The sequence below is a fragment of the Dermacentor albipictus genome, unplaced genomic scaffold, assembly GCF_038994185.2.
Source record: "Dermacentor albipictus isolate Rhodes 1998 colony unplaced genomic scaffold, USDA_Dalb.pri_finalv2 scaffold_16, whole genome shotgun sequence".
Lineage (NCBI taxonomy): Eukaryota > Metazoa > Arthropoda > Arachnida > Ixodida > Ixodidae > Dermacentor > Dermacentor albipictus.
This window is the reverse complement of record NW_027225570.1, coordinates 136,814-163,302: the sequence shown is the minus strand read 5'-3', so window position 1 is coordinate 163,302 and position 26,489 is coordinate 136,814. Positions and strand designations below refer to the sequence as shown.

General features: G+C 46.4%; 1 protein-coding gene across 2 annotated transcripts in view; it reads left to right on the top strand.

The window, feature by feature from the left end:
• The window catches only part of BTBD9 (BTB (POZ) domain containing 9), a 205,307-nt gene that overhangs the window by 151,593 nt on the left and 27,225 nt on the right, over positions 1 to 26,489 (top strand). For both annotated transcript variants that reach the window (XM_065428937.1, XM_065428938.1), the window contains exon 10: positions 3,720 to 3,827. In XM_065428937.1, coding sequence (XP_065285009.1) covers positions 3,720 to 3,827 — 108 coding nt within the window. The remainder of the gene's footprint in view (positions 1 to 3,719; positions 3,828 to 26,489) is intronic.

The window sequence follows — 26,489 nt, the reverse complement described above, 5'->3', positions numbered from 1 at the left end:
AGAACACAGTGCGGTGCTCCCAGATGTGTAGACTCTTGTCTTCGTTGGAGATCGCTTTCAAGATAGGGGCTCCGCCATATGTAGCAGCCGGTGGTGTAGAACGCTTCTCCTGTTTGCGCCAGTCCCGCATGAAAGTTTCGGGAACTCCGAACGCCCGTGATGCGGCCCGGTTTCCTTCCGTCTCCGCACATGGGATCTCTTTCCTTTTAATTGCGGCATTGTGATGAACTCGGCATGCCATTGCAGTCAGCACTTCCATGCTGATAGAGCATAGAGCAAATGCAGAAAATGGGAACACAGACGGTGCACTAACCTAAGCCAAAGGAAGCATTGCCTAAGCACACGTACTACTGCACATGGAGAAAGCTACGGCAGCTAGGCTTGAAGCGTGTACAAGGCGGCCATTTTGAAATGCCGGTGGCGATATGGTAACGGAGATGTCGGGTCATACTCGATTCTAATGCACACGCAATTTTTGGACCCATTTTATTGGAAAAAATGTGCGCGTTAGATTAGAGTAAATACAGTACCTTGAATGAAGGAATCACCAAGACAGTGCACTAATTTTATTGTGTCAAATCTGAATTCGGAACCAATATTTGAGGACTGCAAGTTCACCACTATTTTTCTGTTTCTTGCCAAGATTCATCACCATCGGGGATGCCGTAAAGTATTAAATTATTTCTGCGAGACTTACCGTCTAGATCGTTGATGTGGGAGAGAGGTGCACTGTTTTGTTGGGTCAACTCATTAATGGTTTTGTTCGTTAGCTGCAGTTCATGTCCTAGGCTACCAACAGCATTGAATTTAGTTTCAACCGAAACAAGTCGTGCATCAGTTATGGTCAGCCTCCTCCTAAGCACTCTTGATTGGCTTTTATGTCATCAACAGCCTGTGCCAACTTAGCTAAAGCCGCCGCTGATGCCTCACAGGTGGTTGCAATATGTCATAGTGCAGCTATCGTCATGATGAAGACTGCACGGTTGTCGGCTGTCTCAAACTTGCTCTGCTGTCTGTCTGGGTGGGTGGGGGGGCTGATTAAGTTCAGTATCTGCCGAGCATACCATCAAATGCCATAACGCCTCTATGTAATCACAACGCATGTCATACAGCACTTACGGGCACTGAAGCAGCAGTAAAAAATGATTAGACATTTTCCTGGCATGAAGGGAACGTGATTGACCAACCTGGGTAACATTTGAAAAGATTGAATGCGCTTTGTAGTTGATCACAAGGAAGAAGACAGGACAGGCGCAACATGAAGACGTCAATAGTTAGCCATGCGTCCTATCATGCTGCTTCCATGCCCACTGACTTGGCATGGCTGGGTAGTCGCTTTTAAGACAGGGTTGGTTGATGTTCCTGGTGATGCGCCTGACCCGATGAACATGGGGCGCACTGCAACAAAGAAAGTTCCGTGAGTCAAAGAATACCCACACTCCTGAAGATGGCATTGTCGCGAGTCAGTAGTCTCGTCCGGGTCTGTTGCTCCTGTTATAGTGAGCAGGCATGGTAGAAGGCAAGCCAAAACCTGGATAGCATAAGGCATCAGTCGTTAGCCATGTGTGCTATCGTGCTGTTACCATGCCCGGTTATGTGAGCTTTCTTCCTATGCATTTAGTACTAGAGCTTGCGTAATCTAAAGTTTTGGAGATGCATTGGAGCAAGAGACAAGTGAAGCATTCACTCACCTGCTTTTTATGATAGCGTCGTCCCACCGTGGGTGACACTATCAGCTGCGGGGGCAGAGTGGATGTGAAAGCATGGCTGGCTTTGTTTTATTCGTACCGCTGATGTGGACATCATCGACGCAGTATTAAGCCGTATCTCATCGTTAGCTCTCAAATGCAACAAAATTATTTTTTTTTGCTATTTGTTCTTTTGATTGCCCAGTAATTCGGAAAATATTTCAGCCTCTTCACTGTAAGAAAAATCTGTCGAAGACTGTACTTATTTGCATGAAAGGGTGAATTTATACAACAAAAGTGCAATATAATGAAACAACTTTTCAATTTTATCGGCTTCATTATATCGAGATTCAACTGTATATCGGATATAACTATGAGCAGTTGCGGCACCGGCACCATGAACTGTTGTGTGTGTTCTGTGGTAAAATCAACACATTATTACAATGCTTTCATGTCGTGTTATCAGTAGCAATTGAATATGGCTACTGGGTGTGGGCTACAAGGAAGGGAACGCAAAATCCTCGGAGAAAGAAAATGCGAGCCATGCTTGTTATGTGTACATGCTTGTTACACACCCACTTTTGGGCTGAGCATCCTGTACAGCATGCCTTTATCAGAGTCGCACCCTCTTTCATCTGCTTTTCACACTTTTGACATCGGCGCTGCCAGTGCAATCGACTCAGGTCTTGGATGGGCGGAAGGGAGACGGCAGAGAGGTGCAGGAGGTTGGCGATGTGGCGAATTCATGTGGTGCAAGGTACACAGCACAAAGGCAGGTGCGGTAGCTCACAGTTCCTTATTTTGTTTCCAGGATTTTGCTTCCTTTTTCTTGTTGCTGCAGACACATAGTAACCAAATGTGAATGTCGATAATGTGGCATTGGAACAATGCAGTAAGTAGTTTATGTTGCCATAGAACACATACGAAACTTGACAGTACCACGGCTGCTCGTACTTACATCTGAGTATTGTAAAAGCCTGTAATGCATAAGTGGGTTCAACGGCGCTTCTTTCTGTCTAATTATAATGTTTCAGTGTTTGTCCTTTCTTCCTTTTTCATGCAGCCCATAATTGGAATTTTTTTGGCTCTTGTTCTAAGCAGCTTCAAGTGTATAAAGCTTGAAGGATGGCATGAGCGCATGCATGTTCTGCTTCGTGCAACAGCTTGCCAGGAACTGGAAAATCCCTCAGTGGGCGAGAGTGAGAGACACCGGCACTTGATGCTGGTTACCCTTCCATGGTTACGCTGCTTTCTTCGCACCTCATTAGAAACTTGAAGATCGGACACTTCAGTTATCTTCAGGGCAATAAAAGCTATCTATAGTGTTTCGGAAGCGTTGGTTTAGTAAATTATTGCTGCATCAGATGCAGTTTTGCACCCTTGAAAAAGCTGTGACGAGGCCTTTAAAGTCCTTGAGAACCGTTGTGTTTTTGTCTTTGAAACCTGTACAAACCCTGCGATATTTCTGTTGCAAACCTAAAACCCCTTGCATCACCAGGCGTTGAAAGGCTGCAAGGCTAGAAGCAGTCCGATTTTCTATGCAGGGGCCTTTAAATGGCACCTAAGCACACGAGGCGTGCTTCTGGCGGTTAGCAAATATGGCAGAGGTACCAGCACATCACTTTTAATGTGCACAGCATCCCATAATCTAGCAAGTCTTTTTATTTTTCATCTTGTGTTGCGCAAAATTGATTTGAAAAGAACACGAGCAGAGCCAGTGGCTGACTCCTTCATGACTGATTTTTACCCACCAGGTTATTTGGGCCTATCCACAGCACTACCACCCACCCTCTCCTTAGAACTAATGCACATTGGCAACAAAAAAATAAATAAAAATAAAGAAGGTTAGTTTTCTTGGGCTTCATTCTCTAGTTCGTTTGGTTGTAACTAACAAAGGAATCGGTCCCCTTGGTGTTTGTTACTCTCCTCACTCATTTCCATAAAAAAATACTTTTGAAACAGTGCAACGGATTTTTGGATGTCCAGTTTGTTTGTTTGTTTGTTTGCTTTATCCTTTCTTTTCAACCGCAGGCTCCTGCTGTGGGACTGTGATTCACGCCAATACAGCTATTACGTCGAGGTGTCCGTCGACCAGCAGAACTGGAACATAGTGGCCGACAAGCGCAATGAGCTTTGCAGGTGAACAACTGTATGCACTACTGATGCAGCACCGTTGGTAAATTTTAATTATCGGTAGTTTTTTAAGCTATCAATAAAGTAATAAAATCTATCGATGGTAGTACTATCAATAGCACTGTTGAAAGTATTGCGACGGTTTGCTATTACATTGCAATCAGTGGTTTTGCAATTCTTGGCTAAGGATATAGGCACAAGTTTTGTGATGAATGACCATCACTAAGGCTCAGTTCATGCAGTTCGTGAACAGGGAAACGTTGCCAAGTTTACCGTATTTACCCGATTCTGACGCCCCCGAATCTGACGCCCAGCCAATTTTTGCGGGCTTAAGGTAAGCAAATAAAAGTGCACCTGACTGTAACATGCCGCCGATTCATAAAAGAAAAATATAGCATGCTACCGACATTTGTGATAAGAATGAACAAGACTTGCAGAATTTGCTTTCACAAACGGAAATTTCTTTTAATCATTTATTCAAACAACATAAAAGCAACATACTGGGAAAAAAAGTTTTTTTTTTTTTTCAGCTTGAGTTTAGGTATTGAGTTCTTAGGTTTCTTGATAAATGTCTTCGGCCAACACTGAATGACAGGCAGCAGGCATCATTTGTTGGTTTAGAGTAGGAGCACAGGACGAGGAAGAAGTTTGGGATGCGGCTCACTTTGTTTTGAAAGCACGTTCGGAGGAGACAAACTGATGCAAGATCTCCGACTGCAGTCGTGCCACACACGGGATCTAAATCAAATGCAATGTAAAGTGCAGTACACTTATAACGATATCAATAAGAATGAAAAGTCTTATCGTTATAACCGATCATTGCTATATCTGAACTGCGGTTTAAAAAAAAAAGAAATCGAAAACAACTATTGAGCATACCCTTGAAGCTCCTAAACCAAGTTTGCCACTTGTGCTAAAAATGAATGCTGTACAAAGTAGGCGGTGAGAAATAAAATGTTTGTTGTTACAGTTTAATCTCGTTAATTCGAACTTTCAGTTTATTTGAACTGAAGCTATGGTCTCATCAAAATTGTGTGTATTCCAATGGGCGAAAACTCCAGGTGAGTCATCATCATCATCATTTATCATCATTTATTTTTCCTTAAGGACCCCTGTTGGGGTATTACATAAGGGGGGGTTACACAAGATAAGGATAGAAACAAAGATATGGTTACAATTTCTTACAAGACTCTGCCTGTGGGTTGGCATTAAAAAAAAAAGAAAGCCAAGAGGCACATCGAATAGAATGCAAAAGCAAATCAGCAGAACAGTCACAATGTGAGACGGCATTCGCAAAAGAATGAAGGCACAGTACGGTCATTATAAGGTTAGGGTTTAAGGTGATCAGTAAGCAGCTGCTTGAAGATAATGGGGTTGCGCTCATTGACAACTCTATCTCGTAAATTGTTCCACTCTATAATGGTGCCAGGCAAAAACGATTGATTAAAGGAAAATGTTGACCCATGCAAGCGCTGGATGCTGCAAGAGTTAAAAAGGCGATGAGATGTACGGGTTGGTGGGATTAGAAGCCTTCCATGCAGTTCTGGGAAGTTATAATAAAGTCGCTGGAAAAGGCGCAGTTTTGCAATTTTCCGACGCAACACCAATGGTTCAAGTCCTAGAGATGATTTAATCACACTGACACTTTCTTCACGGCTGTACTTGGAAGTGATGAATCTAGCGGTGTGATGTTTAATTGATTCCAATATATTAATTAAGCTTGGTGCAGGCTTCAAATAGCTGAGGCATATTCAAGTTTACTTCGAATAAAAGTTTCATAGGCTAGTTTTCTTGTGGATAAGGGCACAGCGCAAGGGAACGTCTGACGTAACCAAGTGATTTATTAGTGTCGGTAGCCAATTTTGTTATATGGCCGGACCAGGTCAACTTGCTATTAATAGTGATACCGAGATAGCGAAACGATTCAACGGTGGATAGGGCTGTCGAGCTTAAAAAGTACGGGTGATTCTTGTTAGAGTGTTTACGGGATACCTGCATAACTTTACATTTGGAGATGTTAAGTTTCATTAAAGAGTTGGAACACCAGGTTTCTAATGAATGTAAGTCTTTTTGGAGCATTGCATGGTCGACTGGGTCTGTAATGCGACGGTAGATTACGCAGTCATCTGCAAAAAGTCGGATATTGGATGATATGCCGTTGGGAAGGTCGTTTATGAAGATGAGAAAGAGAAGGGGACCGAGGACGGACCCCTGTCTGGAGATGACGCTAGCAGTGGTTGAGCAATATTTTCCGATAGCTGTGTACTGGAATCGATTAGTAAGAAAGCAACGGATCCATGACAGTGCGAGAGGGTCGAGACCGAGGCATGAAAGTTTGGCCAAAAGCCGCTGATGGGGAACACAGTCAAATGCTTTGGCGAAGTCTAGATATATGATGTCAGTTTGAAGTGATGAGTCTAAGTTCAGGTGAAGTTCAGTAATAAATTCAAAAAGCTGTGTATCGCATGACAAACCAGGCCGGAAACCGTGCTTATTGTGAAAAAAGGAGTGATCACCGAGATGACATGCTATTTGCGAATATATTATATGTTCTAGGAGTTTACAGGGAATACTCATTAGGGAAATGGGGCGATAGTTGGAAGCATCAGAGTGGCTGCCTGACATATATAGCGGTACCACTTTACTAATCTTCCAGTCATTTGGAAGTGAACTATCAGTAATGGACTGGGCAAAAATTATTTGTAATATTAGACTGGAAACTGCTTTCGTACCTTTTAGTATCTTAGCAGTGATGTTATCTGGCCCGGGGGCACTAGAAATCTTTAGGTTATCAATAAGTTTCATAATGCCTTGAGAAGTAATTGTAATGGGAAACATGAGGGGAAAATTGTTGCTGGGCCAATCAAAGTCCTTCAGTGCAGGCTCACGAGTGAAAACAGAAGAAAAATATGAGTTCATTACGTCTGACCGCTGATCAAGCGGCACGTTTGAACCATCAGGACAAGTCAAGGAAATGTTATTGGAGCTATTGTTTGGTTTCAGAATATTCCAAAATTTTTTAGGGTTGACACGTATGATGTTAGGCAAATCGTAGTGGAAGAACTTTTTGGATTGTCTCAAAGTGCTAGTGTATTTGCGCAGGCATTTGAAGTACTTGTCCCACTTTGAACAAGATTTAGAGCGTTTCGCATCACGAAACAGATGTTTTTTCCTTTCCGACAGCCTCCGAAGTGTGTTAGAAAACCAGGGTTTTCCTAAATCACCACGAATGCGAACAAGAGGTACTTGTCTCTCAAGAAGCCGTAATAATTTATTCTTAAATAACAACCAGTTTTCATCTACTGTACGAGAAGGAGCAGTATCATGAAAAAATTTTGAAAAAGTGTTCAGTTCAGTGTTAATTTTGCTAAAATCTGCTTTGTTGTAATCCCTAATGTATTTGGTCGAGGGCTGTCTGAAAGGAACTGGGATGCAGAGATTAAATAGCAGTAATTTGAGGTCGCTTAGACTAGCAACGGATGATAGCGATTTTATTATTTTGGGGTTAGAAACAAGGACAAGGTCTAGAATGTTCTCCCCACGGGTTGCCATATTAACCATCTGAGTAAAGTTGAATGTAAGGATTGTGTCAAGAAAATCTTTGGATTGCCGGTTATGTGCCTCTTGATTTGCCCAATTAATGTTTGGAAAATAAAAATCGCCACAGAGCATAAAATTCGCAGACGGGAAGCGTCAGTAAAGATTCGCTAGTACAGAATTTAGTTCATGATTGAAAGAAACATGACAGTCAGCAGCGCGCTAACAAGCAATAATCACAGTCATACTTGACCGAAGTGATATATTTACACACAAAATTTCATGTTGACAGTTCAATTTGGTGACATATGAAGGAACACTTTCTTTCACAAAAATGAAAATGCCGCCAGCCCTGCGCCCCAACCTGTCAAGCCTGTGAACAGCGTGTGAATGGCTATCATTTAGTAGCTCGTGGTCAGCAATATTTAGATGCAGCCAAGATTCCGTAAGTATAGCAAGGTCAGTATTGTTGTCTTTCAAGATACATAAGGGCGTCTTTCTTAGGTAGATAACTACGCATGTTTGCGAGCAAGACCGACATATTCTGATAAACAGGGACAGTAATCGAGGCGAGGCAGGTCTGGGGGGGGGAGAAGAGGGACGCGCGTGCCTGGAGATGCACAGTGACCGCTATGCCCTCAGTTCAGTTATACAATCAGCTTCAGCATTGTACGTGAATTGCTTGCCATCAAGCAGCAGCTTGTCAAAGCGAAGTTTAAATGATCTGCCACTGTGTTGTCCATGAAGATAAAGTTTCCTTCGTGCCTGTCGAACTCTGGCTGAGTAGTCCTCGCGAATCGAAAAATTCGTGCCCTTGAGCTTAAAAGCCACTGCAAGAATTCTTGATTTATCTTTACATCTTTCATATTTTACAATAATAGGCCTAGTTTTGTCTTGCTGGTAACAACCAAGTCTTTGTGCACGCTCTAAGTTGTCTGTACTAACGGATAAACCGAGTTGCTCGGAGCAGAATGATACAATTTTTGTCTGGGGCTTAAGCCAAGTCTCAGCCTTTGTGTCTTGAATTCCACAAAAAAGTAAGTTTGAACGATGGAGGCGATTTTCTGCATCATCGCATTTTTCGGTAAGAACATTGATTTCAGTGGAAAGTTTTGCAAGGCTGCCATTCACGTCTGCCTTTAAACCTATTTTGTTTGACTGAGTCGACTGGACAGTCTTCTCCAGGGCACCAACGCGAGCCGAAAGGCTGGTCACGAGGGTCTCGATGCTATTCTGTGATGCTCGGATTAAAGAAAGTTCGGACAGAAGAGAGCTTTGTGATGTTGCTATGCGAGATATGGCCTTTGCAATAGTTTCAATGGACGGCGGTGTAACATCATTTGGTCCTGGGTTTAATTCTACATCTCCCGACAGCAACAGGAGCAGAGTAATTGTTTTAGCATTGATATATAGAGATACCATTTCACACAACAGCCCACAACAGGTTCCAATAACACAAGAGGGGCACGACACCGCAAGAAAACAGCGATTTCCAGAGTGGACAGAAGCCGCGTTCAAGAGGTAACTGACCTGCGTCAGGAAGGGGATTTTTGTGACCACTGTCGTTGCGGTGGCGTGCCCCAACTGGCCCCAGTCCTGTGGTGCAATATGTAGTCGATGCGGCCGTTCCTCGTGCATAGTTGCTCGATGTTGCCAGACAAAAAACCGGACTGTGGCAAGGAACAGCTTATGTGAGGTGACTTGCGAAGAATCGTTCAGGGCCATGGGTAGCATCTGGGCGGGTGTGCTTTGGTGATAAGCCAGAAACGTGTTGCTGCCGTGGAAGCTCAGCCGAAGCGACAATACAAACCACAGGACGAGAACCTGCGTCAAGAAGGGGATTTTTGTGACCACTGTCATTGCGGTGGCGTGCCTCCCACGCACAAACAGTTGCGACGGTTAATTCGAACACACTGCACTCCGACAATGCTCTCAGTAGCACCCCAAATCAAGCGGCGGCGCCTCCAGCACTGCCATTTTGCTTATCGCGCCGCCTCGAACCGGCGCTCTCGCCCGCAAATCCGCTGGCAGCTGTAGCCACACCGCAGCAACTCTAGGCCTAGCTTCTTCGACGTTCGCTTCCAAGCTTCTTGCTGTTCGGTGCCGTGTTTTTCATTGAAATAATTCGCCACTGTTAGCAATGGCGCCGACTCGGCCTTTGTGATTCTCGCCAATGGCTTCGGAGCGAAGAAATCATGGCACGTTGCATAATGCCGGTTCTCGAAAGTCAGCTTCGCCCCAATACAGAAGTATTACGCGGTGAAGCATAGCAAAAGTTTGAAGGAGCAATTGTCACGGGACTTGGTATGTTTCCTTTAATTGCATACGTGTGCACCCGCCGTTTCCTATCACAGTACGAGAACCGATGCACGCCTAATAAGGGCCGATTTATGCTCGAGCCGCCCATCGCCACAAGCCGCACCGCATGCTTGCGGTCGCGCGAAAAATTGCCCGTATCCAGCACTTGTGCACTAATTACCATTTACACTGTGTGCACAGTGTATACTTTACACATTGTAAACCGAAATTTGTGCAGAAGTGTGTGATACGTGCAATCTTTCGCGCTACCGCACAAGTGCGGTGCGGCTTGTGGCAATGGGCGGCTCGAGCGTAAATCGGCCCTAACTGCCTGTAATTTGTAAATGCATGTGAATAAATCTTCTGGAACTTCCTACTCATGTGCTAGCTCAGAGACATGCGCCACTGCAGGCAAGTCCTTCATTCAGTTAGCTTCCTGTAATTCGAACAAATTTTCAAGCCCCTTCGAGTTCGAATTACTGAGATTCGACTGTACCTCTAAACAGCATGAGGTGCATTGAAATAGTCCGAAATCTGCAGTTGCTTTTCGCAGAAGTTTCAGGTTCACAACTGTGGTGTGCATCGCGTCCAGCGGCTGTGCAAACACTGGCAGCAATAATTTAGCTTGCATGAAGTCAATCACCGACTCGATCGGGGCTGGTGTCAAAGATGAGCCATTGTCACTCTCATTGTCACTGCCGCTGCTGCCTTTGCCTCTGTCACACATCACCATCAGTTGTGACAATGATCACCCCATTAGATATCTCTTCGCAAAATGAAGCAGCACTATCTACATTTAAAAACTCCTCCATCTAAGTGCCACATGTTTATTTGTCAGTAGCAACATGTTCCCAGAGCTCGGTAATGTCAGCGGCGTTTACCGTGTTGATTTCACTATCATGTGGGGCTTCGCCCTGGTGCGCAAAGCCCGCCTGTTCCATTGATTACCATGGCCCCTGATTGCAGCTGTCATGATCGCAGCGCTCTTGTTCGGACCCGTACTACTTTCAGTCTTGCAAAATTTCTAGCTTCATCTCGGGATACACAGCTTTGCACTTCATCAGCAACATTTTCTGTTAACTGGACTGTCCGCTGCTTCGGGACTGCTTCCGCGGCACATTTCTGCGCTCGCTGAGAGTGTAGAATTGGTGGGTTCCACTTCGTGTTTTGCTTTTTCTTTTTCCTCTCTCTCTTCACACGTGGAACATAGTTCCATAGCGTAGTGAAGCACGATCGCAGCAAGCAACATGGCCGCAAAGTGGCTGGCGCCCTCTTGTGGCATACTACATCAACTTACGATGCTCTCCATAATTTTCACAATCGGCGGGCAGGTGGGATGCTCTGCGTAGTAATGGGGGCAGATATGAACTTGGGTAGGCAAACTTTTTGCCTCGTCTCTTAGATGAACAAATAAGTTCATCTGAGAGGAACATGGCAACACAAATGTCACCATTATTCTGCACGAAAAGCGCCGTCCAGAAGGTGAAATTTTCATCATGTCCGATGCACAGTGAGTAAAATATTGCTATATATGGTCTTTTTGTCATAGCCCTAATGCTTAAGTTGATACTCTTAATGCTTGTGCCACATGAGCACAGAAAATGACATTAACTTGCTAATGACTTAAATTTTAATGCCATTCGCAGGGTGCCACAGACATGCTTAGTGGTATTAAAACTTCATGCCATTTGTGGAGTAGTACGTACCCATGACTCACTTGGCCACTAAATGTGTACTCTTGTTCCCAATGTCTTCACATTCTGACAATACTAAATGAATTTGTAGCGAAAAATAATTAATATATTTTTCGCTTTTAATTAATAATTAATATAAAATAAATAAATATAAATTATATAAATATATATAAATATAAATAATTAATATATTTTTCGCTTTCCTTTAAAAAGAGCTCTTCATGGCTTAGTGCAGGCACATACCCAGAATTTTTTTTCGGGGGGTAACTTACGAACCCTTGCGCGCGACCACGCGCGCGAGGACGATGGCAAAGCCAAGGTAGCGTACGTATACACAGGCCGAAACAAACAGTCACGTGAGCACAAGCCCGCATCGAGCCGCTCGCAAACAGTCAGCGGAAGCTCATCACCTTCTGCATTTTTTTGTTTCTTATCATGCTATGCATGTAGTGTTGGCATATGCTCGAACTGTGCATATAGTGTGGGAGGGAAGATAACTTTTCTATGCAAACGATGGAGGGGCAGTTCCTTTACTAAACGAAACCACCAGGGAAACATTTTTTTCGTTCTCACAGGAATTTCGCTATCACAAAAATGGTTACATAAACACACTCATAGCTTTTCAGAACGAAAATTTAATGAAAATAGTTGTTTATTTTGCTCTTCGCTTTGTTGTGCATGAGATTCACTACACGCGCCTCAAAGCTGGATAAAGTCTCCATTGCTTCATCGGCGTCATGCTCGCTGAGGAAAGTTCAGATAACGTTGAATGCGTCCAGTACATCACACGAACTTACTTGCTTTTTTTTTTGCTCTTGGCTTTCGCCATCCATATCATCACTGTCGTTTTCCTTGCGCACACTGTCGACAGTGGCATCGTCGCTCAACTCTTCGTGTACGATTAAGTCGGCGTCTGCACACTAAAAGTCCTCGAGTTTCACATCATCTGGCACCGTATCATCTGCACTGCGAAGCACGTCCCATGCTTCCGTTAGTGGCTGGAGATTGCCACCGTTTTGAGCACTTGCGTCCAGCTCTGGCAAGGCTGCCGGTGCATGCTGACCAAAACCAGCATGCCTGAAACAGTTCTGGATAATGGCGGCCGAAGTAACTGCCCAGGCATGCCCTGCCATGAAGAGATTAGGTGGGGAAGGCTACCATGGAGACCGAACTTTTTTATTTTTTAAGATATCCGGATGAAACTTGCAGGGTATGTTCACACCACCGAACTATGAGGAACTTTCTTTCTTTCTTTCTTTCTTCATTTATTCAAGACATTCCTTACAGAAAAGCCTTGGGGGACGCGACAAAAGGCACTAAACGTGCCTGACTGGGCCTCGCCACCCTTGGCAGCAGCAGTCACACAAGAACATAAATTAATAACAAAAAGTATTGACTACAATAGGCTCAATTTGGAACACGGTAGAACTCAAACATCAATAAGTGTTCTTTTTTTTTTACATCAATAACATAAATACACATACAATCAGATACATTGTACAGGTATGTTGAAACAATCGTCCGGGTACAAAAAATATATCGGACTTTCAAAATGAAAAACCAAGACACAGAGTGAGCGGAAACCAACTGGGATCAGTCCGGCACGATTTTTAGTCTGTGTTAAGGAAAAGATTTTTGAGCATTTTTCTGAAAATGTGCACTGAGGTAGCTGTAATGAGTGCTTCAGCAATATCCGGATATTCGTTGAGAAGGTCTGGTATCATAAAGCTTAGTTTTTGATCGCCATATTTTGTACGAGAACGTGGCCTGGGTATTAAATTCTTTCGTAGGCAGTACGGACCAGGTTTCACTTGATATTTGGTTTGGATAGGTGTTGTTTGGTGCTGATGCAATATTTCCAGGGCCGATTTATATTTTTAGAATTTATGAATAGGCAGTGTTTTATTTGATTTAAAAAAGGGTGTAGTGTCTTCAGAAAGTTCTAAATTTCCGATTGCACGCACCGCTCGCTTTTGCAAGCAAAAAGACCGTCTAGGTTGGTCTTAGTCGTTGTTAACCATACTAAGAAACAGTAACATAACCGGGAATGAAATAGCGCATAGTATATCTGCCTTTTCACCGCAGACGGGATATAATATCTCACTTTATTTAAGATTCCAACAGCTTGCCCTAGCTCACTTCGGAGCTTGTCAACGTGAGGCTTCCATGAGAGGTTTTCTTGAAATGTCACCCCCAAAAATCTAACTGATACAGATTGTTCAATGGTAATGTTTTGAAATTTTAAATCCAAGTTTACAGTCGGGTGGTGTCCTCCCGGCCGGAAGAGTAAGTATTTCGTTTTGCTGATGTTTAATTGAAGTCTGTTAGATAGAAGCCACAAATCCAGACCTGTTAGCCATTCGTTAGCTCGATGAAATACCTCTCTTACATGAGCACCTGTGAAGAATACATTCGTATCGTCTGCGTATAAAATTAACTTTGTATTTTTGTTAATGTTTACAATATCGTTAATGTATAATAAAAATAACGTTGGTCCTAGTAATGATCCCTGTGGTACGCCAAATTTTACAAATTTTAAGTCTGAATTTACGCCATTTATGCATGTGAATTGAGCTCTCGAAGTTAAGTAGCTTTTTATCAAAGACCAAGCTTTGCCGCGTATTCCATACGATGGCAATTTCTTTAAGAGCACATCGTGTTGGACACAATCAAAAGCCTTTCTAAAATCTAGAAATATTCCCAGGGTAACTATTTTCCTTTCGATGTTGTCTAGTATGTGCTCCTTTATTTCAAGAAGTGCACTTTCAGACGACTTGTTTTTTCTAAACCCGAATTGTTCGCTTACTATTATATTGTTTGCCGTCAGAAAGCCAGAAAGTCTTTTATGTATTATGTTCTCCGGTATCTTTGCAAAGATAGGAAGCACTGATATTGGTCTGTAATTGTTCTTGTGTTTAATGGAACCACCTTTATGTGTTACGACCACACGGGCTAGCTTCATTGCATCTGGGAATGCTGCGGTTGAAAGAATAAGGTTGAGAATGTGCATAAGCGGGATGCTTACCATCGGCACGACAGCTTTCAGTGGTCTAGCTTTAATATCGTCAGCTCCAGCGGCGCAATCGTTTTTCAAAGCCAATATGACATCAGTTATCTCATATTGATCAGTGGGTGACATAAATATAGTATTTTGACAGTGTGTTTTCACAAAATTTCACAAGGCATTTTGGCGCGAAGTTGGTGCAAAGTTTCATGAAAATATGTTTATTAATTCCAGAGTTATGGAGGTCTAACTAGGTGGTTCATGTATATGCCCGAGGAAGACACTGGAGTAATCGTAGGAAGCTGAAATTCACTGTGATGATCCCTTGATAGATATCCCAGGGAGCTACAAAGCCCTTTTCTTTAATTTCCCCTCCAAAATATTTTAACACAATTTTGAATTTGATGTAGCCAGTAATGACCACATTCATCAAGAATTAATTGCTTATTATAATTTAACTGCACCAGTTTAGAAAAAAGAAGCCTGTTAGCCCCTGGCAAAGTCATTCAGGAAGAGAACAAAAAAGACGGCACATAAATCTGAAAAGCGGTTCTTGAGATAACGCCTTTTCCAACACCACTACTCGCGAAAAAATCTATTCCGAGAAAAAGGACCTTAAAGTTGAACACATTTTTTTCATTAGAAAGCTCCTGCGGAGCTTCTAATTCCAGGCACACTCAATGGCACACTACGTACGCCACGGCGTTCGCGCGGCAGGCACAGAAAAAAAATAAAGGAGACACAGGTTTGTTCAATCAGCATGGAAGCGCCGACTGCGAAGGCACGCTAAGTCCACCATGATGCCGCATTTAAAAGGAAGGAAGAAAGGAAAAAGTGGAGAAGGAAAGGCAGGGAAGTTAAGCAGTTTAGCTTAACCGGTTTGCTACCCTACACATGGGAGTGGGATGGGGGGATGAAAGATGGGGAGTAGAGAGAGAGAGGGAGAGAGAGCACATAATACAGCACACACATCGTTAGTTACAGTCCGTCACTCTTGCACGGTACGTGACATCACTGTCACAGCCGCTTGTCGAAGCCCGTCTCTTTCCTAAACCGAAGTTGTCCCTTCCTCGCCTTCAGCTGCGATGTCTTCTGTCGGCAATATGTGAAAATAGTTGCAACTGACAATGGTCTACTGTCAAGGTACGCTAGAATGGACGCCAGGGACTGTCTCTGGACATTATTCAGGACAGTCGCACAGAATATGTCCTAGCGTCTCCTCGCAAAGACAGGCATTGCAGAGAGTGTTGTCAGCCATTCCAATGCAAAATCAGTAAGATTTCGTGAAGGCCACCCCTAGCCATAAGCAATAAAGCAGAGTGGCCTCATTTTGATGGAGTCCAGTTGGCACACAGAGATGCATCAAAGAGGGCAGGTCGTATCGACAATTGCTCCGGTTGATCTGGCTGCTTGGTGTGCACAATAGAGAGAGCATGATCTCCCGTGCAAGCACTCGAAGTCTGCTGGCTGCGTCGGACCGTGAAAGTGGTATGGCCTCTTCCTGTGTGACTTGAAGAGCCGCCCGAGCGGCTTTATCGGCGTCTTTGTTTCCTATGACGCCGCAGTGACTTGGCAGCCACTGAAACGTCACGTGATGTCCTTTCTCATGTGATATATAGAGTAGGCATCTAATATCGAACACGAGCTGTTCGGATGGCCCGCAACGCAGAACTAATAGCACAGATTCTAGGGCTGCCTTTGAGTCACTGAAGATTGACCATTGTCGAGGTGGTTCCCGATTGATGAAACAAAGTGCAGCGTGAAGAGCAGCTAGTTCCGCAGATGTCGATGTCGTTGGGTGGTCAGTCCTAAAGCTGATGGTAATAGCTCTTGCTGGGACAACCGAAGCACCGGGCGAACACTAGATGTTTGTGGAACCATCAGTATGAATATGTTCACTGTCCGCGTACCTCTCGTTCAGAAGAAGCAGAGACAGTTGTTTCAGCACAGGCGACGACAGCTCAGACTTTTTCCTGGTTCCTGGTACGCTGAGATGGACTGTGGGGCTGATAAGACACCAAGGGGGTATCGATGGTTTGGATGCAGCAGTGAAGCCCGAGGGAAGTTTGTTGTTGTACTTGACGATAGCTTTAGAGAATGATGCTTGGTGCCTTTCTGAAGTTAGTGTTGCAAGGTGGTGATAGGGGGCACATGCAAAATCTCTGATGTGCGTTCTCAGGGCTTCCACCGTAATGTGAGTTTGCATTGGATGGTCTCGAGCAATTGCAATAGTTGCCTCTGTTGACGTGCATCTGGGCAAACCAACACAAACTCTGAGTGCTTCAGCTTGTGCTGCCTGCAGAACACGAATATTTGTATTGCAGGTGCTGTTCAGTACAGGTAGACTATCCTAAAAAACCGAGAAAGAGAGCTCTGTAGAGTTTCAACATTGTGTCTACTGACATTCCCCATGTCTTTCCTGTCAAGTGTTTAAACAACTGGTAGGTTGCTGTCAGGCACCGTTTCATATAGGCCACGTGCGGGCTCCAACAGAGGTCTCGGTCGATAATTACGCCAAGAAATCTGTGCGTTCTGACATAGCAAATGGTCCGCCCATTGATTGAGATGACATAAGGCATCATTGGTTTGTGAGTAAATGCCACTAGTGTGCATTTTTCTAGTGATATGCTGAGACCTTGTTTACACAAGTAGCTTGCTGTCAAAGTAGCTGCTCTTTGAAGCCATGCACGTATCTGAAGACGTGTGACTGCCGAAGTCCAGACACAGATGTCGTCTGCGTATATTGAAATTTTGATGGTAGTTGGCAAGTATTCAGCAAGTCCAATAAGAGCGAGGTTGAATAGCGTCGGGCTGAGAGCACCGCCTTGAGGAACGCCGCTGCTGGTATAGTGTCGCGTAGTTGAGCCATCGTCAGTTAAAGGGAAGCTGAAGAGTCTGTCGAATTCAATAAGACGCTCATATACGGATGCGGGAACCTTATAAACCATGTAGGTAAAATTCGGGTTTTTTTTTCAATTAGGAGCGACGTAATCGTCGGTTGAAATTGCGCTGTAGCTCCGGCCCCCGTCAAATGCCGCGCGCTGCTGCTGACGCTGACGATGCGAGCAGAGACCGGAAACCGCGGTGTTGTGACGTCAACTCTAGTGTTTCGTTCCTTCGCAGCGTCCGCAACCGTGCCTGACCGTGCTTGTTTCTGCGTGCGTGCCATCGTAATCTGCTTTGATCGACCCTGCATTCCTTTGTTGGTGCGTCTGCGTGTATGTAGAGTGGTAGTCAACGTGCGTGGTAGTCAATGTGAGTGGTAATCAACGTGAGTTGTGGTCAACGTGGTAGTCAACAGATGAAGGTCACTACACGTACTGCATGAACCGGGAAGCTTTTCACGCGTTTAATCCATCTTTGTAGATTGCCGACAGCTTTGGACAGCGCACAAATGCCGACGATCGCATCCCCGCTTACGTTCCACGAGGAGGCATGCAGGAACACAACACTACAGTTGTTTGACCGGAAACGAGCTCACTAGATCGGCGAAAGATCGGCGGGATCACTAGATTGCTTTGCAAAAAACATACTCACCAAAGAGCATTTCCAACACGAGGAGATCCGTAGACTTTGCTTTCGTTCACGTCGAAAGCACTGCTCGCACCAGCATCGTTTGCTTCTTCGAGAGGCCGGCTCTTCGCAATCGGCTCGTACATGTAGGTAGTAACGCCGAACTCCTCAGAAAAACGCAGTCTCTCTAAATTTTCCATTACCGTCTCGGAAAAGCACAACCAAACTACCTGGCACCGCGCTTCATGTGTAGTGGCAGCGGTCGGTTACTAGAGTTGACGTCACGAGGCGCCCGACCAATCACAGGTGGAAACGAAGACGCGCGAGCTGGGCGTGTTCGCTGTTGCACTTTTCGTCGAAATAAAATATATTTGCGCTTTCTTTCGCTCAATTTCGATACAATATTCAAATTCGGAGGGTTGAAAACCATTATGTACAGATGTTCACTCATTTTTTCTGGAAAACCTTTCAGCTTCCCTTTAACACATAGAATGATCTTGCAGATGGTTAACTTGCAATCCACAAAAAGACTGGAACACCTAGGGCGTCGAGAATGGCCTCATGTAATACGTTATCGTATGCCCCTTTCACATCTAAGGATAAAGCTGCAGATAAACACTTATGGGACCTTTCGTGCTGGACATGTGAAACGAGATCAACTACTTTGTCGATGAAATAGCGGTCACGTCGGAAACCAGCCATGGAATTCGGATAAATCTTGTAGTGTTCAAGGTACCATTCCAGGCGGCCAAGAATCATCCGTTCCATTATCTTTCCTACACAGCTGGCCAGCGCTATTGGGTGGTAAGAGGTGAGCTCTAGCAGGGATTTGCCCTGCTTCAAGAGTGGTGTAGTATAGTGTCGCCCCCTGTCACATCTATGTGTCATCGCACATGTATGTTTTGTAGTTGTTTAGCTAGATGGCGCACCCCCCTTCTGTCATGCGACGAGCATTGGACCAATCGGGAGGTGTCATCTGGCATGTGAAGTCTTCTTAAGAATAAACGGCCGTGGCTCGGCCGAGTCTTCGTTCCGGTTTTCATCGGGAGCAGTTCGCTCCGAGTCTCCTTCACTGCGCCGGCGCTAGTCGCGCGTTCGCTGGTCGGGGCCCCCCGCTTGCCTGCCGCTGCCGACACATCTTTTGGCGACAAGGATGGGATTCCTGCAACGGTTCCGACCGAAGCCACGGGAAACCAACGAGCTTCGTAAGTGAAGCGTCCCTTCCGTGTCTGCACGGCCGGCAAACGTCGCCGACGCACTTGACGTCGCGAGGCTTTCGAGCCTAGGCCTACTCGCCCCCTTGTTCTTCCGTGCCCCATTCCTGCGGCGAGCTCCGGCTTGCCTCCTGCACTGCCTCCTGCACGCTACCCAGCATGGCTTTTACGGCGAACCTTCCCGTTTTTCTTGAAGTGCCCGGCCCACCGTTAATTCCCTGGTATCGCTGGAAAAAAATTTTTCAGGCCCACCTCGAAGCGGCCGGCGGTGGCGACTGGACGGACGCGCGACGAGCGTCTGCGCTCGTCAGCGCTCTCAGGCGTGAGGGACAACGGAAGCACTTTGCAGCCGAGGAGCAGGAAGCAGCAAGGCAGTTAACCAGCGCAGCGTCAGCTTCAAGCGAAGCAGAAAGGCAGTCGACCGGCGCAGCGTCAACGTCAAGTGATGCAGTCCCGCCAGCGTCAGAGTTTCCGAGACTCTTGCAGCGGCTTGACCGGCTGTTCGCCGCGTCAACAAATGTCCTGGCGGAATGGCACGAATTCACCAGCCGAAAGCAGTTTGAAGGAGAAGGATTCCTGGAATTCGTGACCGCATTGAAGGAGAAGGCGGTACAGTGCAACTTCGGCACAAGCTATGACGAGCGCGTCCGAGACCAAATCATACATGGGGTAGCGAACGCCAGCGTTCGCGAAAAGTTGCTGGCTCATGGCGAAACCCTGTCCCTGGACAAGGCAGAAGAAATTGGACGCTCGTTAGAAGCCTTGCATCGAGCGAACCGCGCGTTCGGCTCCGAAAATGTAAGAAGAATTGAGGCATCTCAACTTGGCGTTCCGTCGACGAGCCAAGATGGCCGACTTCTTCCGGGGAGCCGCCAAGATGGCCGACGTAGTCCGGGAGGCCATGAAGATGGCCGACTTCTTCCGAGAAGCCGCCAAGATGTCCGACTTCTTCCGAGAAGCCGCCAAGACGACGGACTTCTTCCGTGAAGCCGCCAAGACGACGGACTTCTTCCGAGAAGCCGCCAAGACGACAGACTTCTTCCGAGAGGCCGCCAAGAGGGCCGACATTTCGCACATGGCTCCTCCGGGAACCGTGGTGCATGCGATCGGTGTGGCAGCACGAAACATATTGCAACGGACAGGAATTGTCCAGCAAGGAACCGGCGGTGCAACGCCTGCCACACGTTGGGCCATTTTGCATCAGTATGCCGAAAAACCCATACTGTTCAGCACGTCTCTTCCGCAGAGACGCTGTCTTCAACTTCCGCAGGACAGCCGTCCGCGTCTGTCTTGACGGTGAGCACTTTGGAAGCTAAAAGGGATTTACAAGTTCCGGTCGTAGTTAACAGCGTCTCCATGCGACTGCCGGTGGATACGGGAGCGTCTGTCTCATTGATGACGGCCGAGGATTTTGGAAAGCACTTTGGTCGACAGCACAGACTGTCACAAACAACAGTGGACTTGAAAAATTTCTCCAAGCAACGCATCGACATTCAAGGCCTGTTTCAAGCCACTGTCCAGTTTTTTCAAAGGTCATGCTCCGTCACGTTCCACGTAACAACTACAGGAACATCACTGCTGGGTTTAGACGCCATCCAACGTTTGGGCATACAGATCGACGGTACGTCGCTGACATGTCGTCTGCCATCGCTTCCTTCAGTACAGAGCCCCACAGGTGTGCCTCCGGGTTATGATCACCTCTCCAGTGACGAGTTCGGTCTCGTCAACAACTTTGTGCACCGAATTCATCGGCAGCAAGATGCGAAACCAGTATCTTCAAAGTTGCGCCGACTACCCCTGGCTCTCCGTGACCAGGTCACAAATGAATTGCAACGTCTCGAGGACTGTGACGTCATAGAGCACGTCGACGCTTCTGAGTGGGTGTCTCCACTCGTGGTGGTGCACAAGAAGGATGGAACCATGCGGCTCTGTGTAGATTCTCGGGAACGGGGCAGTCTTGTGTCTCAAGTTCAAGAAAGGGTCTTGCAGAAACAGTGGCAGACTAAACAGTACGTAGACAAATGTAGAGGTGCCCAGGCAACTCGTGTCAAGGTGGGAGACACCGTCAGAATTAGATTTAACAGGAAAGGAATTTTTAAGTACAGTAAACCTCGTAAGGTCAAGGCCCAGATAGGACCATCTACTTTTCTACTCAGTGATGGGAAGACGTGGCATGTGTCTAAGTTAACTCTAGTGATAAAGAATTCAGCAGATAGTACATTGTGTACAAGTGACAAAGATATTTTGTACTCGTATTCAAACCTCGATAGTTATTCCGATGACTTGTCTGTAGTGACATCGTCTTCTCATAAGCATCAGTTAAGTAGCTTGTCTGACTGTATCACTTCTGAGTCTACGCAGTCAGCAGTCGTCTCGGATTTCGTGGGGGAATTGGTAGCATCCCAGGATTTGTTGGGACTTTGAGAGGAGCTTCCTGGGCAACCCTCTCCAGCTTTGAGCGACAACCACATTCAGTTTTCCAACCAGGGGGAGGGAAATAGTAGTGGGACGACTAGGTCTTTAATGTCGACCGATACGCGTCGCAACCCCCAAAGTTCTTCTGAGGTACGCACGCGTCCTCATCGTGACAGAAAACGGCCTCCATGGCTCGATGATTTTGTTTCACTAGTGTAGAGCGTATTGCCGTCTCAGGCAATTTACATGTTTCATTAACACAGGCATAAAATGTGTTCCTTGTTGCGGTGCAGCGAGTTTTTGTGCCATGTTCCTTGTCAGACTGTTTGAGTGACTGCCTGTGTTATGCGTGCTTTGTGTGCAACTGGTGCGCGTGTGTGAACGTGGGGGGGAATGAACTGAAATCGCCTTTGGACTTAAGTGCGCGTCTTGTGTGCGCGTTTCACTATGTTTACTTTGTTTCCAGGGGGGGATGATGTAGTATAGTGTCGCCCCCTGTCAGATCTATGTGTCATCGCACATGTATGTTTTGTAGTTGTTTAGCTAGATGGCGCACCCCCCTTCTGTCATGCGACGAGCATTGGACCAATCGGGAGGTGTCATCTGGCATGTGAAGTCTTTTTAAGAATAAACGGCCGTGGCTCGGCCGAGTCTTCGTTCCGGTTTTCATCGGGAGCAGTTCGCTCCGAGTCTCCTTCACTGCGCCGGCGCTAGCCGCACGTTCGCTGGTGTGGGCCCCCCGCTTGCCTGCCGCTGCCGACGCAACAAGTGGCACGAGGCGGCTTACTTTCCATTCGTCAGGAACATTTCCCTCCTGCCATAAGGTGTTGTAAAGACTCAGCAATTCTATCCGTGCGGATTCTCAGAGATAGCACAAGGCTCGGTATGATATACCATATGGACCCGGAGATGATAAGCAGCTGCAGAGAGCTAATGCCGCCTCGAGCTCCTCCATTGTAAAAGGAAGGTCTATGAGGCAATCACGGGAATGGGGTACATAATCTCGGGCTGGAGAATCTGAACGAGTCGCTTGGTCTGCGATCCGCGCACGAGTCTTCTGTGACATCGATGTCTTGCTGCCTTTGGAAAAGCGCAAGCACCTTGAATGGAATACACTGTTCCGGAAGGCAATGCAGACCTTGCACCATTTTCCAAATGTGAGACAGTGGCTTGCGGGGGTCAAGTGTCTGGCAAAACGTTGCCCATCGTTCCGACGCTAATCTATCCATATGACGCTGAATCTTCTTTTGCATCCTCCTGGCGGCCCTAAGGTCATGGATTGATTTTGTGCGCCAATATCGACATTCCACCTGGCGATAAAGTGCTCGAAGTTGCTCTAATTCTATGTCGAAGTCGTTTCACGTGTAAGAGATCGTCAGCATGCAAGTGGCATTTTTGCATGGTATTTTTAATTGTTTGCTCTAACCGAGAGGGTAGGCCCTCGCGGCAGGCATCTTTCATATCAGATTTGAAGTTGGCCCATTGAATCGTCCAAATGGTACTCTGTGGGCCAGATCTAGACGACAAGCCTTTGATGTTCAGATAGGTGGGAATGTGATCACTCCCATGTGTCTCAATATCTGGAAACCACTTCACACATCTGGCGAGAGAGTTGGAGACGAAAGCAAGGTCGAGGCAGCTGCCATATGTCATGCCTCGAAGAAAGGTGCGGCTACCATCGTTCAGGAGAGTAAGGCCATAGTTGTAGGCGATGCTTGCTAGTCTTTGTCCTCTTGCATTTGTCCTTGTTCTTCCCCATGCTGGATGGTGTGCATTGAAATCACCTGATTACCCATGGGGCGGGACAAACACTCAAGATATCCGCTAATCTTTTGGTATCGAAATTGCTGGAAGGCGATACATATACGCCTATGAGAGTAAACAAGAGTTTGTTCTTTTTAACTGTGATGCATATATATTGATTGTCGTCGTGGGGCGCAATTGGTTGCAAAACATAGGTGAGCTCATGATGAACAAGAACGATGATGTCGCTGCATGCACCATTTGTTGATGACATGATAAATACGTACCCTGACAGTCTGATTGGTTTCGACAAGTTGGGCTCACAAATGACGATGAGTGGAAACACATTGGTGTACACAAACTGACGAAAATCTGAAATTCGTGATTTTAGCCCCCTGGCGTTCCACTGGATGACGGGCGCTTCCTTGACTTCCTTTCGGAAGAATGGGATATGGGTAGCCATCTTTCTAGTTGAGGAATTCAAGCACTGTGTTTAAGGCGTCCAGCACTTTAAGTTCGCTTCGAGCAGACAGTGTCCCCATGTCCATTAAAATCACTCGGATGGCCTCCATGAGGGAACGTAGCACCGAGATGACTTGACGATCTGTTTTAGGTGAATCATCCATGGCCGGAGAAGGCTCCAGTGGGGCCGCAACATTCTGAGGTTTATTAGCAAGGGAGCAGCTCGGTAGCGTAGGCCATTCCTCTAAAGAAATAGTCTTATCTGATTCCCTCGTGGAAGTGGTGGGCCCTTTTGCGGCGCAGCTAAGTGGTACCGTAGTGGAGTGGGTACTATCACTTCGCGCATGCGCCTTCTTTGAAGATGTACGATGGTGCCGACGTTGAGGCCGGTGCCTCACTACTTCGGCTGCCTCCTTGTGGGCCAAATTGTCTCTGGCCATTTGCTTCAGAACCGCGCGCTCCCTCTCGATGCGGGGACAGTCTTTCAACGAGGCTGCGTGAGGGCCACTACAGTTGGCACACTTCAGAACTGTGGCACCGCAGGTCTCTTCTGCATGAGGTTCAGCACAACGGGGACACAGTAGCGAGTTGGAACACACGCCCTTGACATGTCCTAGCCTGAAGCACTGATGGCATTGAGGCAGCTTCTGGATGAATGGTCGAACCGGATGTTGGAAATGTCCGACTTTAACGTGGGATGGGATACAATCCCCCTTGAAAATGACTTTTACACAGCGCGTATTCCCAAGGCGGCGCACTTGCGTGTCCTCGTTTGCCATGATCGTGTCCTCGTTTGCCAGCTTGATGAGGCTAGGTAAGTCATCATTGGAAATAGCAATGTCATTGTCGTAAATACACCGGCTATGGATGTGTCGTCGATCAGGATAAAGGGGCGCATTTTGATTCCGCTTAGCTCCATGATTTCTTGAAGTTTTCCAAGCGCACTCGTGCTGTACACGTCTATGGCGAGTACATTCTTGCGTGGATTTATTCTGATATCTTTAATTTAATCCGGCACCGCACATACCAGAAAAATACCAGCAACCGTAGGTTGCTTGACGGTTCTTCCGGCATAAAGAGATGACGTGGAGCCAGCACGCAGGCCTTGACTTTATAGTCGTTGTACTCGCAGGAGTGGACAGCGCTGTGTTGGCAATCTTTCTCTTCGCCCTCTTACTCCGGACGGGTATGAAGCCCTAGTCGGATGAGTCATCTCCCGACAGCTCGGTGTCACTGGGGGAGCCAACTCGCATCCTTGCGGTTGATGGCCGTGATGACTTCTGGTCAGGCGGGCCTCTGGCATGCTCCGCGTCTATGGCTGCAAGCCGGGGAGGCAAGACACCTCGAAAGGCGAAGATTTCACCAAAAATTCACAGAGCACAGAAACAATTGTTCTGTCAAGAAGACACTTCGGAAAGAAAACATATGTGCGTGGAGACTGACGGAAATCGGGCCGCATCACGGGCGTTCGGAGTTCCCGAAACTTGCGTGCGGGACTGGCGCAAACAGAAGGAGAATATTTTCGCCAGCAAAGCAACAAGGAAAGGTTTCAGTGGACCAAAGCAGGGCCGCTTCGTCGAAATAGATGGGCTGCTCGTGGAATACGTGCAAGAGCAGTGAGCGGCACAGCAGCCTGTGACGACCGATCTGCTCAAAGTACGGGCGATGCAGTTAGCCCTACAGAAAGGGCTAATGCAGATCGACTTCAAAACGAGCAGCTGCTGGCTATGAAATTTTATGAAAAGAAAAGGCTTTTCTCTTCAAAGGCGTTCAGGGATGTGCCAAAAATTGCCTGAAGAATATGAAGAGAAATTACGCAGTTTTCAGCGGTACGTTTTGAACAAAAATAATCAAAAATAACGTACAGCGCAAAGTACAAGGACAGTGATAGACGACATACACAGCGCTGACTTCCAAGTCAGCGCTGTGTATGTCGTCTATCGCTGTCCTTGTCCTTTGCGCTGTACGTTATTTTTGATCATGAATTACGAACTAGCCCAAGCAACCACCCTAGTACGTTTTGAAGTTGCACCATAGAAACAGCTACCACTTCGGACAAATTGGAAATGCCGATGAGATGCCGCTCTACTTTGACATGCCTGCCACCACAACCATTGAAAAGGGAGCAAAACAAGTGTGCGTTTTGTCTTCCGGCCACGAAAAAACTATAGTCACCACAATGCTTTGTTGCACTGCAGAGGGGCAAAAGCTGCCCCCATATGTTATCTTCAGATGGAAGACTCTCCCAAAAGGAATCGTGTTTACGAGTGGCATGATTGTGCATGCAAATGAAAAAGGTTGGATGACCACGGACTTGGTCGATGACTGGATTGATAAAGTTTGGCAGAAGAGACCTGGCGGCAATTTGGGTCTGCGTGGCACGCTTGTGCTCGATGCGTTCAGGTGCCACCTTGACCAGCGCGTCAAGGACAAACTGGCTGCATGCAACACTGATCTCGTCGTGAAACCCGGTGGCACAACATCGCAGCTCGAGCCGCTTGATGTTTCTTTGAACAAGCCAGTGAAAGATAGAATTTGGGCGCTCTACACCAAATGGCTTGTCAGTGGCTGTCACGAATTCATGCCTGCCAATAAAACGAAGCATGCCTCGCTGCAGGACTTTGGAGGATGGGTGAAAGATGCATGGTGCACAATCACATTTGCCATGGCCAACAAGGCCTTTAAAAAGTACGGGATTTCGAATGCCATGGACGGCACCGAGGATGAAATGCTTTGATCTGTTGATAGGGTAAGGAGTTGTCTGATAGCGACGACAAGTGATATCTAT